The 13,557-nt window shown below is 60.7% G+C and overlaps 7 protein-coding genes across 7 annotated transcripts; 4 read left to right on the forward strand and 3 right to left on the reverse strand.

Moving 5' to 3' along the window:
- Positions 1–628: 628 nt before the first annotated feature.
- On the reverse strand, positions 629–1,555 carry EHS24_004923 (uncharacterized protein; the record flags this gene model as incomplete). Its single annotated transcript, XM_028620465.1, has 1 exon — positions 629–1,555. One exon carries the CDS (start codon positions 1,553–1,555, stop codon positions 629–631), a length of 927 nt encoding a protein of 308 aa, XP_028479437.1.
- A 611-nt stretch (positions 1,556–2,166) lies between these two features.
- Positions 2,167–4,792, forward strand: EHS24_004924 (uncharacterized protein; the record flags this gene model as incomplete). Its single annotated transcript, XM_028620466.1, has 8 exons — positions 2,167–2,643; positions 2,694–2,747; positions 2,810–3,067; positions 3,141–3,203; positions 3,260–3,562; positions 3,615–3,741; positions 3,793–4,634; positions 4,697–4,792. 8 exons carry the CDS (start codon positions 2,167–2,169, stop codon positions 4,790–4,792), a joined length of 2,220 nt encoding a protein of 739 aa, XP_028479438.1.
- A 237-nt stretch (positions 4,793–5,029) lies between these two features.
- COX12 (Cytochrome c oxidase subunit 6B) lies at positions 5,030–5,770 on the reverse strand (the record flags this gene model as incomplete). The annotated part of the gene is made up of 6 exons (XM_028620467.1): positions 5,030–5,341; positions 5,410–5,413; positions 5,502–5,537; positions 5,592–5,611; positions 5,695–5,704; positions 5,757–5,770. 6 exons carry the CDS (start codon positions 5,768–5,770, stop codon positions 5,030–5,032), a joined length of 396 nt encoding a protein of 131 aa, XP_028479439.1.
- A 282-nt stretch (positions 5,771–6,052) lies between these two features.
- EHS24_004926 (uncharacterized protein) lies at positions 6,053–6,782 on the forward strand (the record flags this gene model as incomplete). Its single annotated transcript, XM_028620468.1, has 2 exons — positions 6,053–6,263; positions 6,394–6,782. The coding sequence occupies 2 exons, from the start codon at positions 6,053–6,055 to the stop codon at positions 6,780–6,782; spliced, it is 600 nt and encodes a 199-aa protein (XP_028479440.1).
- A 220-nt stretch (positions 6,783–7,002) lies between these two features.
- EHS24_004927 (uncharacterized protein) lies at positions 7,003–8,169 on the reverse strand (the record flags this gene model as incomplete). Its single annotated transcript, XM_028620469.1, has 1 exon — positions 7,003–8,169. The coding sequence occupies one exon, from the start codon at positions 8,167–8,169 to the stop codon at positions 7,003–7,005; it is 1,167 nt and encodes a 388-aa protein (XP_028479441.1).
- Positions 8,170–9,696: 1,527 nt separating this feature from the next.
- On the forward strand, positions 9,697–11,518 carry EHS24_004928 (uncharacterized protein; the record flags this gene model as incomplete). Its single annotated transcript, XM_028620470.1, has 4 exons — positions 9,697–9,785; positions 9,878–10,561; positions 10,601–10,808; positions 10,868–11,518. The coding sequence occupies 4 exons, from the start codon at positions 9,697–9,699 to the stop codon at positions 11,516–11,518; spliced, it is 1,632 nt and encodes a 543-aa protein (XP_028479442.1).
- A 613-nt stretch (positions 11,519–12,131) lies between these two features.
- Positions 12,132–13,512, forward strand: RCD1 (Cell differentiation protein rcd1; the record flags this gene model as incomplete). Its single annotated transcript, XM_028620471.1, has 3 exons — positions 12,132–12,654; positions 12,766–13,318; positions 13,377–13,512. 3 exons carry the CDS (start codon positions 12,132–12,134, stop codon positions 13,510–13,512), a joined length of 1,212 nt encoding a protein of 403 aa, XP_028479443.1.
- Positions 13,513–13,557: the final 45 nt, after the last annotated feature.

The raw sequence follows: 13,557 nt of genomic DNA on the forward strand, positions 1-13,557 counted from the left end.
TGCTTCTAGTTGTGCCACTGCTTTGATAGTAGAGGCATTCAAGGCTGTCTTCCTCACTTGATCGCTTACCCATGTGACGGCAGGTATGATATCAGCCAGAGGATCCATGTCATTGCCGGACGACGGTGTGAGGCAACAGGCCTAACAGGCACAGTTCGGGACCATGTTTGGTACATAGCCAAGCCTCACACCACCGTCTCGTCTCGTTGCTTCGTTTCATGTCTGGTTCGCCCGGTACAAGATGGCTACCGCTTGGGTTTGTTTGGCTCAAGCGTGGTCAGCCTCTCAGTTCCTTCCGACTCCGCAGGGCTCTGGGCTCGTGCCACACGCAACAGGTGATGTTCCTGTGCCTCGACGGCCCCCTTCTCCCGAAGACAGCAAGTGATGTTCTTGCCATCAGATACCCTACCAACAAATGCGAGTCTCTGGCCAGTGTGGCGGAATACAAGTCAGCACGAAAGAATTGTGTGGCCTGGCACAGGTGTGCAGTTGACAGCGAATCACCCTTCCCCACTCCCAAGATGAAAGTGTGCCATGCGCGTTGCATTGTTGTACTGCCTATCTTCAAATCCGTTTCAACTGTTGTCGAAACCCCCGATGCCCTTGATTGTTGATGCCTTTCTTGCTCCTAGTTTCCCCCGTTGGCCTTGCGCTCCTCGGCCTTGCGCAGACGCTCTGCCTCCTTGATCCGCCGGGCCTCCTTCTTCTCGTCGCGGATGCGCTTCTTGTCCGACTCGACGCCGACGACCTTTGTGCGGTGCTCGGCCTGGATGGAGGGAAGGGGCTGCCAGTAGCAGATCCACATGCCACGGGTCTGGTCGTCCGCCTTCCACTTTTTGGCAGACATGCCGAGCTGGACGTCAAAGTTCTTGACGATTTCTAGGCGCTGCTCCTCGGTAATCTTGTTCTTCAGGCCGGCGCCGGACCGAGTGGCAAAGATGAGGTGCACGCGGTCGCCCTTCTCGAGAATGTTGCGGGCAGTGTTGATCTTGTGCTGCATGTCGCTGGGGGCCGCATTCCAGGGCACCTGGAGCTCCTTGTCCTCCATCGAGGTCTTGCGCTGCAGCTTGGCCCTGGCGTCAAACTCGCGTTTGGCGTGACGCTCTTCTTCGAGATTGATAATCTTGACAATGGGTGGATCGGCCTGGACGACGACGAGGGCCTCCTGGCTAAAGTCCATGTTGCGCAGAATGCTGGACTTTGATTGGGGCTCGTCCAGCTTGTTTGTTGCCGGGTCAACGAGCTGAACGGTCTGAAAGGGAATGTCATGGTTACGGCGCATGAGAGGGTTGGCAGCTAATTCGGCAGCCTCAGCGGCCGCGGCTGCCCTCTCCTCTCGACTCTGGCCAAATCCTGGACGGTAGAAGCGGACGGCAGCGAGGGACGGCGAGAGCAGCGGAGAGTGGACACGGGTGGACAGAGGAAGGCGAGCGCGAGCCGAGTGGACGATGGTGCGGCGTGATGGACCGGACGTGGCTGCCGCGGCGATGCGGGAGGATGCTGTGGCTGCCGTTGCTGATGAGCGGGCAGCCATGTTGAGGAATGGACGGGACATGGCGTGGGGGTGAGGTTGAACGACAGAACACAAAGTCATGTAGAGAGACCCACCCTAATATGACACCACTCGATTGAGACGTTGGAGCGGGAGCAGATTTGGGTGAGCGCGCGTGTGGTGCACAGGCCCCGTCCCTCTGACGCTGGCCCCTCTTTGCCTCCCAGTCGTCCCGCGGCGGGCAGTGCGCGCGTGGTTGTTGGTCGTGTCCTGTGCGTTGCTCTGTCGCGACCACATCGTCTCCCTCTCTTACACCTTTCATCGCATCATCCACAACCCCCGCATCTCACAGCCCCCGCTAGCTCCCCCCTTCTATCATCATCACCTCACGTCACTCTCGCCCTCTCGCGCCCAGCCGCGCCTCCCTCGAAGAGCCGGTTCCAAGTGATCCCGTCCGGCTGATCTCTTGTCCTTGTCCAACCGGCGTGTAGCTCGCCTTCCCTCCTCCATCAACACTGCCACGACCACCACCTTCTCTCCTACACACCCAACTCTATTCGTCTTAATCCAAACACTCCAGGGACCTCCGTCCCCTTTCTATCTCTTTCTCCCACCCTCCCCCTCCCTCCACTCCCAACACCACACCCTCACAACCCAGCACCACTCGCTCGACCATGGAGGCCTACGACGACCGCTATGTGGTCGACATTCCGCGTGGACAGGACAGCATGGATAATGGCTTTCCGTACAACAGTCGTCCTCGCGCCCACTACGGCTCTGGTGCGTCTGCGTCTGCTTCTTCATCTGCCCAGCCAGTGTCGCATCGCTCCAACCCTCCCGACTCGAGCGGGGTGTGGCCAAACGGGCCGCGCACCGGCATGGCGGACAGCAACCGTCGAGACCCCCTGTTGACCCGGACAGGCAACATGAACGCGCCGCCTCCTAACCATGCGTCGTCGTCGTCCTCAGCTGCCGCGTCCACCAACACCACTGTCACCGCCAACGAGCAGGTCTCGGGACAGCCGCAGGCGGCTCCACACGCGCGCCGCATGTCGTCTAGTTCGGCTATGCGCAGTGATTCCAAGGACGAGGGCGCAGGCGTACCCGTGGCCTTTGACGAGGGTATCCTTCGGGGCCTCTGCGACATGGACGTGGGTTTGCTCTCCTCCATGGCATTCGACGTGATTACTAAAACGAACAGTGCGCGCTCCCCCTTCTTGCGGACCGAATAAAGCAGTCGGTGCAGTCGTGCAAGGTATGTGTGGCGAGTGGCGGCGGCCCGGCGCGCAGTAGCTCCTGCTGACACCGTGCCTACAGCAAGTCGCCCAGTTCTTCCGCGACCGCTCTGCCATCGAGGAACGCTACGGCAGGAGCCTGAGCGAGATGACGCGTACCTCCAACGACCTGTACAGCCGTTCGGACGGCAAGGCCGGATCGTTTGTCGCCGCGTACCAGTCTTCCCTCCGTGTCCAGGACCAAGTTGCCCAGAACCGCCTGCGCTTTGCCTCGCGCCTGGGAGAGATGAGTGAGGAGCTCAACAGCTTGGCTCGTGAAGGTGAAAAGCAACGCAAGATTGTAAGTTGACCAGTGTCTCTCGCTATGGCGAAGAATCTGCGTCTGCGGCGTAGCATTTGGTCTGACCCTGCAGCACAAGGAGAACGGCGCGCGTTACCAGGGTATTCTGCAGGAAAGCGAAGGAGTCATGGACAAGGTGAGATCCACACTTTTGGTTTTATGGACACAACTACAGACACTAACCGCTGTAAGGCCAAGGCACGCTTTGACGCCACGGCCGAGGAGCTTGAGCGTATCCTCGTCGCCAAAGAGGGCGAGAACTACCGCGACGCTGCCATCCGCACCGAGCCAACCTCTGCGCCTAGACAGCGTGGCTTGGGCAAGGCTCTCAACAAGGGCTTGTTCAAGGGCAAGAACCCGGCACAGATGGCAAAGCACGAGGACGACGTTCGCTCGCGCATGGCTTCGGCGAGCGAGGCGTTCCGCAAGGCTGTCCTCGATAGCCAAGCGTTGCGACAGGAGTACTTCAACTTCCAGCTGCCCAAGATTGTTCGCGTAAGTTGACAAGCTACGATATACTACGTGTAGCTGACACGACACTCAACAGCTTCTCAAAGACAGTGCCGACGAGCTGGACCTGGGCATGCAGTACCACCTGACGCGTTACGCGTTCATGTACGAGTCCACTATTGTCGGCGAGGGCTCGATTTTGATCCCAAGCAACCCGGATGATGGTAGGTAGCACATACCGGGCCACCTAACACTGTTGCTAACTATTCCCACAGGACCTGGCCTCAAGCACATCTTCGAGGCTATCGACAACCGCAGCGACTTCAAGTCGTACATGCAAAACTACGCGGTTGCCCGTAACACCCCCAAGGGCCCGCGCCGCGAGGGTCTGTACGACGAGGGCTTCATTCCTGCTCTGCCGCCGCATGTGCAGGCCCAGCAGAACGCTACAATGACTGCCCCTACTCCTCCCCCTCCAGCGCCGGTGACCAACGGCAATGGTGTCCCCCAGCAGGCCGCTCCCCAGCCCGAGTTCGCATCATCATTAGTCCCCGCTGCGACCGGCGCCACTTTCGGTGTCGACCTCGGCGACCAGATCCAGCGCGACGGCACCGAAGTACCCAAGGTTGTTGTCAAGTGTGCCGAGGCGATCGAAGCGTACGGTCTCGAATCAATGGGCATTTACCGCTTGTCGGGAACGACGTCCAGGGTGCAGGCACTCAAGAATGCCCTCGACCATGACATTGAGGGCACAGACGTCATGGACGAGCAGTGGAGTGCGGACATCAACGTGGTGTCTGGCGCGCTCAAGCTGTGGTTCCGCGAACTGCCCGAGCCTCTCCTGACATTTGGCCTGTACCACGGCTTTGTCGATGCGGCACGCTACGAAAACGACCGGTTACGACACATCCGACTGCACGAGCAGGTCAACGAGCTGCCAGACCCCAACTATGCCACGCTCAAGTACTTTATGGGTCACCTCGACCGCATCCGCCGCAAGGAGGGTGTCAACCAGATGTCGACGTCCAACCTGTCCATCGTCTTTGGTCCCACACTGTTGGGCGCCCCGCCCGAGGAAGGCGGTCTGAACCTCGAGCACATGAACTACCAGTGCAAGGTATGTGACGGCGGCTGACTCGTGTGACTCTGAGAAACCCCCATAGCTGACGCTCGCTTCAGGCCATTGAAACCATTCTGGAAAAGTACCAGGAAATCTTCGTCGAGGAGGACGAAGGAGGAGATACCGCGTCGGCGCAGGCGCAGGGAGCGGCATGAGCGGAAAGCCCATGAACATTGTAGTAGCTTTTGGAGACGACACCCCCCACACCCACAAGAGGATGCAGAGATACCACTTGTTTGTGCGTTTGCGGTTGGCAGAGAAAGAGGGAGGAGGACGAGGAGGCAAGGAACGGACCAGCCACGGGCAACGCTTATGCCACTTGGCCCACTTGGATTCAAATGCGACACCGGTTTTGCGATTTCATGCAGCTATATGTACCGCTCTTTCGGCATCTAAGGGTCGAGCGAGGCGGGGAAGGTGCCGTTCTCGACCTGGTCGGTCCACTTGGACGACCACTCGTCTGCGGAGACAGCGTCAGCATATGGTGTGTGGGCCTGGCGGACAAAGTCGGCCGCTCGGCGCTCCAACGACGACACGCCATTTGCGCGCGCCGTGTTGTGGCCTTGCGGCCGCTCCATTGTTCGCCAAGGAGCGAACGGATACGCACTGGGGCAGAGCGACTGGTAGGCGCGCTTGAACTGCTGGCAGGGAGCAAACTCCTCGCCCTTGGCGTTGACACACTTGTGGTAGTCGACAAAGTTCTGCTGCAGAGAGTGTTAGCCCGCGGTGGTGTGGTGGTCGCAAGCCGGTGACGACAGTTCGGCGGACGTACCCAGCTGTATTGTGTCGGAAGGGAACGGAGGGTCAGTGTTCAGATATTCGGTTGTTGCGCGCCGGCGTCGGCGGGTGGGGGGGTGGGCTCACCAGTGCTTGGTCTGGTTCTGGTTGGGGAAACGGGCGCTGGAAGGTCAGCGATGGCTCATGGACCCAAGTGCGATGCAAGGCGACACTCACTCAAAGCCAGCAGTCTGGAGCTTGGCGGGAAGTCAGTTGGCAGTTCTCGGAACAGGCTTGCAGGCGGATCCAGGGGGGACAAGGGAGCGGTCGAACAACTCACAACGTAGGTCCTGCGAGCATTGTCAGCCATGCCATGTCACATCCGTTGTGCGCGCCACTCACTTTTCCTCGGCCATTGTGATGATGTGTTGTGGTGATGAGTGGTGTGCGGTAATAGGGTGTAGGACGACGACGAGCAGCCATGAGCCAACGAGGAGAGCCGGAGAGAGCACCAGCCTGGGCGGGCGGGGGTGGGAGGACAGCCAGGAACGGTGAGCTGTCGGTGTTAGCTCGGGCCTTTGGCGAGTGGCACTAACGAGGGGGTGGTGGGTGGGGAGATTACAGATGCACTCTGGGTTTGTAACCACTCCATCCTTACACCACTTATTCCCATTGCACTCTTATCCTTCTCGCACACCATGAACCGCCCACTCGATAACGCCGCCCCGACCATCTTTGCTGCGTCGTCAACAGGCCGCAGGAACGACGCGCTCTGGGCCGACGCCTACAGCGAGGACGCCGCCGCGCAACCCGAGCTGGCTTACCTCCACAACAAGCGTGTCGGCAGTGACGAGGAGGGCTCTGAGGACGAGGAGGCTGGCGAGGAGATTGATGCGTATGAGGTGTTTGGTGAGTAACTGCGTTTGGTCGTAGAAAGGAATGGCAGTGGCGAGAGGCGAGCGAGGTGTCGCTCCACCTCCAGCTTCCCCTTCCATGTCGCCGTCCAGCCCAGAGACCCAAAGCTAACACTCCACCCCAGACCTCCTCCGCTCCGTCACCGACCCCGAGCACCCCGTGTCGCTTGAACAGCTCCGCGTCGTCTCGGCCGAGGACATCCACGTCGCCGGCAACCGCGTCCTGGTGTACTTGACCCCGACCATCCCGCACTGCTCCATGTCGACGCTCATCGGCCTGTCGCTGCGCGTGCGCCTCCTGCGCGCCCTCCCGCCGCGGTACCGCGTCGACATCCGCATCAAGGCCGGCACGCACCAGAGCGAGCACGCGGTCAACAAGCAGCTCAACGACAAGGAGCGCGTCCAGGCTGCCCTGGAGAACAACCACCTGCTCCAGGTGGTCGAGGGATGCCTGGCGACGGCTGGACGGAGAGGCGCCCCTGGTCCCGAGGACCACAGCGGCCACGGCCACTGAGCTGGAGCTGAGGGAGACGGAGATGGACCGCAGAGTGGTCCGTCAGAGGGTTGGAGCGCATTGGTTGTGAACGTGCGAGGTTCTACACTGTTGTATATCAGCGACACATTTGGCATATTGGAGACTCGACGAGGTCGAGATGCAGGTACAACTATCTATATCAACACTCTCTACTATAAATGTCTCTCTCTTCACTGATCTCAGATTCTCTATCGCCACACTACACGGGCGGGCTACGGCGCTCAGTCTCACGGCGGGCAATGTACTCCTCCCTCTCCTGCTTCCACTCTGGCATGATCGTCGAGAGTGGAACGGCGTGGTCGGTTCCCGCCACCCACACATCGGGGTCGATGGTGCGAATCTTCGAGTCGTGCGGGATCCCGAGGCCTTCGTCCACGGGCAGTTCGTCGTTCTCGATAGAGTGGACCTCGGCGCGCTCTTGTTCGTTTGCGTTGCGCTTCAGCTTGGCGAGGAAGGCGGCGTCGTCGAGCCACATGTCCTTTTCGACCAATGCCCCGCGCGCGACCATGCGCGAGATGACTTCGCCCAGACGCCGGTCGATCTCCGAGTGGGCCGCGTTGGACCAGACACCGGCGTCGGCGGCAGAGTACGCGCGCGCCAGCGAATGCGCACACTCCAGGTCTGTGACGACGAGGTAGCGCTTGTGGTCGGAGAGGTGCGGGGAAGGGAAGGCGCGGACGGCGGCAAAGACCGCGCGGCCCTGCTCGAGCGAGATGTGGCCGAACCCCACGGCATCACGCAGGCCATAGTCGAGGCGGTCGGCGCAGAGGTGCGGCGCGGGGCGCTCCACAAGCCCGTACTCTTCCTCGTCAAAGATCTGCTCGGTCGCGCCGTGGGCGGCAAGGATCGAACGCAGGTTGGTCATGGCGACGTACTCATCCTTGTGCTCCTCGTGGTACGAAACGGGCGAGGGGAAGGCGCTGTCGGCCACATGGCTGAATGCAGTGTGCGAAATGTCGTGCAGGAGCCCAGCGGCTTGCTCTTCCACGCTCCCACCGACGGCGCGAACGAGGATCATGGCGCCCACCGAGTGTTCCAGGCGAGTCACGAATGGAGTGTGTCCAAGGTGGGCGGTGATGCCGTGCTGAGCGACATGGCCCAGGCGGCGGACCGCCGGGGAGGTGAGGAGGGCGATGAGGAGCGGCTCAGTGAGTATGTGGGAGCCGTAAATGTCGTCGACGACGGTGGCCGACGTCGAGGTGATGATGATCTTTTGGAAGTGACCAGACGGAATCGTCTCGGTGGTGCTGTTTGTGTCCCCAGCGGTGTTGCTGTTGACGTAGTCGCTGCCTTCGTGGTGGTAGGCAGCGCCGTCCTTGGAAGCAGCGGTGGGAGTGACGGGGTGTGTCGCAAGGTCTGTGGTCATGCTTGCTATGAGTGTGGTACGGGGGTGAGTGATGGCGAGGAAGGAAGGAAGGCAGGATCGGTGATGGAGGTTTGTTGTGGGGGGTGACTGCACATGTCAGGCACCAAACCAAACGTCATGTCAGTCCACTCAACCGTCCGCTTCCGCTTCCGTCGGAGGGAAGGTGTGTTCCCCTCAGTGACAGTCTTCCTTTCGCCAACACTTCTTCTCCTCCAACGTTCTGTTGCATGAGACCAGAGACCATGAGATCATGAGGTCGATGGGCACGTGTACGCTCACCATACAGGACACAGCTCCAGGAGTCGTCCACAGTTTCAGGACTCGAGGAGATCGCCGAGGGTTGTTTCGGATACGCAAAGGCCTTTGCAAACGTGGTTGAAATGCGACGATTTGAGAGCCAAACAAACGTCCGTACGTGTCCTGTGGCCTGTGGGCAGGTTGTCAAATGCAGACCAACCCGCCTGATGGCCTCTGGTGGTAGCATGCTGTCTTGGGACCACCCCATCTGGGTACATGTGGTCTGCACTGTAATGGTCGACCTGCATAACACCCACTTAAGGGTCGTCACTGCCGTCCTCTGGTGGATAAGGATTAACCCTGCGATAACAACCTCGGGAGAGACGACTCCTTTTGTCACCTCACGCTTGCTGCCGCAGTGTTTGTCTACTTGTTTTTTTGGACAAACATACAGCAGGGTGTGAGCACGACCTGTATGACACCCGTAAGTGGTGAACCCAAACCCAGATGTGTTTGTTGTGCCCATGCCCATGTCTATTCTGTCGTTTGGCTTCACTTTACGATCAAATGGGGGCCCCGAATTCTGACTTGTCCCTGTGATCTCTGGGTAACGCGTCCCTCGAGCGTTCCTGTCCCATCCAGCACACACAAACCGCCGTTGTCTTGGCCGATCGCGGCAGGTGGCCAACAATTTAAAGCCAGACGCGCAAACAAAGCCCAGTCATGCCAGTCATGTGTTGAGCCGTAGAGACTGGTTGGTAGAGAAAGAGAGAGTTTGTCATCTGATGCACGTTGGGTTGTGTGCAGCAGGGCTCTGCAGCACGGGCACATTGAGCTGCTGGGCGAGGAGAGGGTTCGTCTGATGGGTGTTTCAGCACGGGCCATCCACAAAGTGCTCTCCAGAATTGGGCCATCAACAGGCACACACCCACACCCACATGCGACCCCCCCTCTCGCTAGCGCTTGCTATAACTCTGCGTTTTGCGCTGCTGTCTCTCTTCTCCTTTACGCCGTCTCTGTTGTCCATCACAAGACGCGTCTCCTCCAGCTACATCGGCAGGTAAGTGCCCACATCCATCCACAACCCTCACGCGGGTGGCGGCGCCGCGGGAGTCTGATGGGCCCACCCGGAAAGCCGGAAGGCGTGGGCTGCGTGACGCGTGCCATGCTGCCAGTGCCCACGATGTGACAGAGGGAGGGGACATGCCAACAACAATAACCAGCCCAGGGATCTCCTTCTCAAGTCGTCTTTCAAGACTGCTCTTCACGTTGTCACTTCTCGTCCCCCCCATGTCGCCCGCCGAGCCCGCCGCCACCGCGGCCAACACCTCGTCGCCATCGCCCGCCAGCAAGCTCGTCAAGGACCTGTCGTTTTCCCGGTACGTGTCAGTCTCAGAATACGTGACCCCCCGCGTCCGCGGGCACGTTCCGAGCAGCAACTTCGCAGCACATCGCTAACATTGGCCAGCAGCGCGAGCCGTACCAAGCCCAGCCCAAACAATGCCGGCCTCCCGAGCCTGAAGCAGCTTTCCGACCGCCTGCAGCCATCAGCCAGTGTGGGTACGAACACCACCGCCAAGCCGGCGCTCAACGACGTGACTGTGAGCACGACCAACCTCCCGACGTCCTCGTCGGGCCCGTCGCTGTCCCCCTCGCGCCTCAAGCTTCCCCAGAGTGCCATGCAGCGCGCCAACATTTCCCCTCCATCACCTGTGCGCGGCGCCTCAGCTGCCCCTGATGCCGGCACCGAACTCAGTGCGGGAAAGACCGAGAAAGATGTCGTGGCGAACAAGGTCGACAAGGAAGCACAGGACAGTGACAAAGACGCTCAGTCCACCGATTCTCGTGCCGATCTCCCCAACAACAGTACCACTGCCAGCGCTGGCGCAGATGCCACCGCCCCTGTCACCGCCGCCGACAAGGAGGGCAGCTCCAAGGCCACGGAATGGCGTCGCGGGGGCCGAGCAGGCCTCGGCGTCGGCTTCCCTGGTGCTGCGACCTCAGGCCCAGAGACTCCCAGTCGCCCTGCGGCGATCGGCAAGGCCGTCCCCGAGATCGTCGTGGAGGCTGGCACGCCTACCAAGGATGTCGCCGGGGGCGAGACAACCCCGCGTACCACCACCGCTAACGGCGAGCACCCACTCGCTCACCCTTGGTAAGCTGTGCATGCCGGGGTCTTGAGCTGACAATGCAGGACGATATTCTACGACTCGAAGACTTACAAGCCCGACCCCGCGACGGTCAAGAAGGACGACATGCTCAACGAGTGGGAGGCGTCGCTCCTCACAGTTGGTACATTTGACACGATCGAGGGCTTCTGCCGCAACGTCAACAACATTCGCATGCCGAGCGCCATTGCCAAGCACGCAAACTACCACCTGTTCAAGGATGGTATCCGTCCCGTGAGTAGTGGCCCTTATTTGTGGCTATGTGAAACGTTTGCTGATCGCCAACGCTCTAGATGTGGGAGGACCCAGCCAACAAGGACGGCGGCAAGTGGGTGGCCCTCATCCGCTCGTCACCTGGTTTGATGGACCATGTCTGGTCCAGCCTCTCCATGGCGCTCGTCGGCGAGATGCTCGACCCCGAGGACGGCGTGTGCGGCATTGTCGTGTCGGCTCGTCCCAAGATGGACCGCATTCAAGTGTGGACTCGCAAGCGTGACAACATTGAATACTTGAACACCCTCGCGGCCCGTATTGTCGACTTTATGGGCCTCGAGCCAAGTGAGATGGGCGCGGTCTCGCTCGAGTTCCAGGGCAACGCCGCCGGCAGCACCCCGCCTCCCGGTGTGCTCACCCGTATCCCCTTTGGCGGAGGCCGCTCAGTGTCGGTCGCAGTCCCGCCCTCGGCCGACAGCCCTCGCGGCGGTGGCGGCCGCATGCGCAACCCGTCATCGCCAGTTATGCCTTCGTCTCCACTCGGCAGCCACTCTCTCACGATTCCGGGCTCACCTCGCGCGGGAGGTGGTGCACCTATGCGCCGTGGCGGCAGCGGTGGTGGTGGTGGTGGTGGTGGTGGGTCAGGCAATGGAGGTGGTAACAATGCCTTTTCGGGGCCCATGGGCTCTCCCCGCCGCCTTGTTAGCACCCCTGCCTCTGGCGGTGCATAGTTAGCTCTCTGCTGCAGCGTGCATGTGTGTGTGTGTGTCACTCCTCCCCCTCGTTGTGTTATAGGCCCCGTATGTAGGCAATGTCATCCATCTCTGAACGCATATACAACCCGGCGAATTCAAAGTGCCACACGCCGGCGTTAAAGTGAGTGCGCGTTAGGTTGAATGACGGTCACCCCCATCTGGGCCCATCCTGGCACGGCGCCTCCTCGCCTCCCCGCCCGTGACAGCCTGGGCGCGCGTATAGGTGGACACTCACTCTCCATTACAACTCGCCATCCCTCCATCCATCTATCTCCACTCACGCACTCCCATCGGGCACACCAGTCGCCCTACACACATCTCTGGCGGCACCCCCCGAACGGGATAGATCCCTCCCTCCCCCCATCCCCCCTCCTCGTCACCACTCTCTGCACCGGTCGGGTGCTAGCTCGTCCCACTCCCTATATCTTCGCCCTCCACTTCCCTCCTACAACCGACTCTTCCCCCGCCCATAGCTGGACCGCGCACGCGTAGCGAGCGGCACGCGGCCCAGCTTGACATCTCCATCCCTCCCTCCCCCCCTCTGTCCTCTTCCTTTGCACACAGAGTGCAAGCGCCAACCCCGTCCCCCATGTACGGCAGCCGCGGCTACGCCACCGGGTACGGCGGCCTGGGCGACATGCCGTCCCGCGCGTCGGCACTGCAAGCCCAGCAGCAACAGCAACAGCAGCAACAACAGCAGCAGCAACAGCAGCAGCAGCAACAGCAACAGCAGGCTGCCCAGCAGCTCGGCACCAGCGGCTCTGGAGCCCCCCTGTTGCTGAACAACCTCGCTCAGCACCTCAACAACCCTCCTCCCCCACAGAGCGGCCACGGACAGCACCCCACCCAGCCCTCGACTCCTGGCCTCGGCAGCGCAGGCAGCGCCGGCGGCTTCCCTTCCACAGGTGTCCCCGGCGCGCCGGCACAGGGCACTGGCAAGCTCTTACTCCTCCCGAACGGGTCACCGCCCCCTGCGGGCTCGGAGGAGGAGAAGATTTACCTGCTCATCACCGAGCTCCTCGACCCCGAGACGCGCGAGACGGCGCTCCTCGAGCTTAGCAAGAAACGCGAGATGTATGAAGATCTCGCGCTGGTTCTCTGGGGTGGATTTGGTGAGTCACATTGCGGGGATCTGGCGGCTGGAAAGGCTGGAACTGGCCTGGAACAGCGGTCGAGTACCCTGGCACAAACTGATTACATGGCTGAGGCTGACCTCGTACTAGGCATCATGTCCTCTCTCCTCCTCGAGATTGTCAACGTCTACCCCGCCCTGTCTCCCCCCGTGCTCACTGCGCATGCGTCCAACCGCGTGTGCAACGCTCTTGCCCTTCTCCAGTGTGTCGCGTCCCACTCGGAGACCCGTAGTCTCTTCCTCAACGCCCACATCCCCCTCTTCCTGTACCCATTCCTCAACACGACGAGCAAGACTCGTCCATTCGAGTACCTCCGCTTGACGTCGCTGGGTGTCATTGGCGCTCTCGTCAAGCAGAACGACAACTCGGACGTCATCAACTTCCTCCTCTCGACCGAGATCATCCCCCTCTGCCTCCGCATCATGGAGACTGGCTCGGAGCTCTCCAAGACGGTCGCCATCTTCATTGTCCAGAAGATTCTCCTCGACGACCTTGGCCTCCAGTACATTTGCCAGACGTACGAGCGCTTCTACGCCGTTGGTGCCGTTCTCTCCAACATGGTTACCGCCCTCGTCGAGACCCAGGCTGTCCGCCTCCTCAAGCACGTCGTCCGTTGCTACCTCCGCATGAGCGACAACCCCAGGTGTGTATATTTCTTGTCCTCTTTCCTGTCAAACATGTGGGCTGACGCTTGCTTCCAGGGCGCGCGAAGCACTGCGCGCTTGTCTGCCCGAGCCGCTTCGCGACGGCACGTTTGCCGCGCTCCTCAAGGGCGACCTCGTCACGAAGCGTTGCCTCCAGACACTGCTCGTCAACCTGAACGAGCGCGCCGAGTAAAGACCACCACTGAACAATTACCATACAAGGAATCGCCGTCGGCCG

The sequence above is a fragment of the Apiotrichum porosum genome, assembly GCF_003942205.1.
Source record: "Apiotrichum porosum strain DSM 27194 chromosome Unknown scaffold_2, whole genome shotgun sequence".
Lineage (NCBI taxonomy): Eukaryota > Fungi > Basidiomycota > Tremellomycetes > Trichosporonales > Trichosporonaceae > Apiotrichum > Apiotrichum porosum.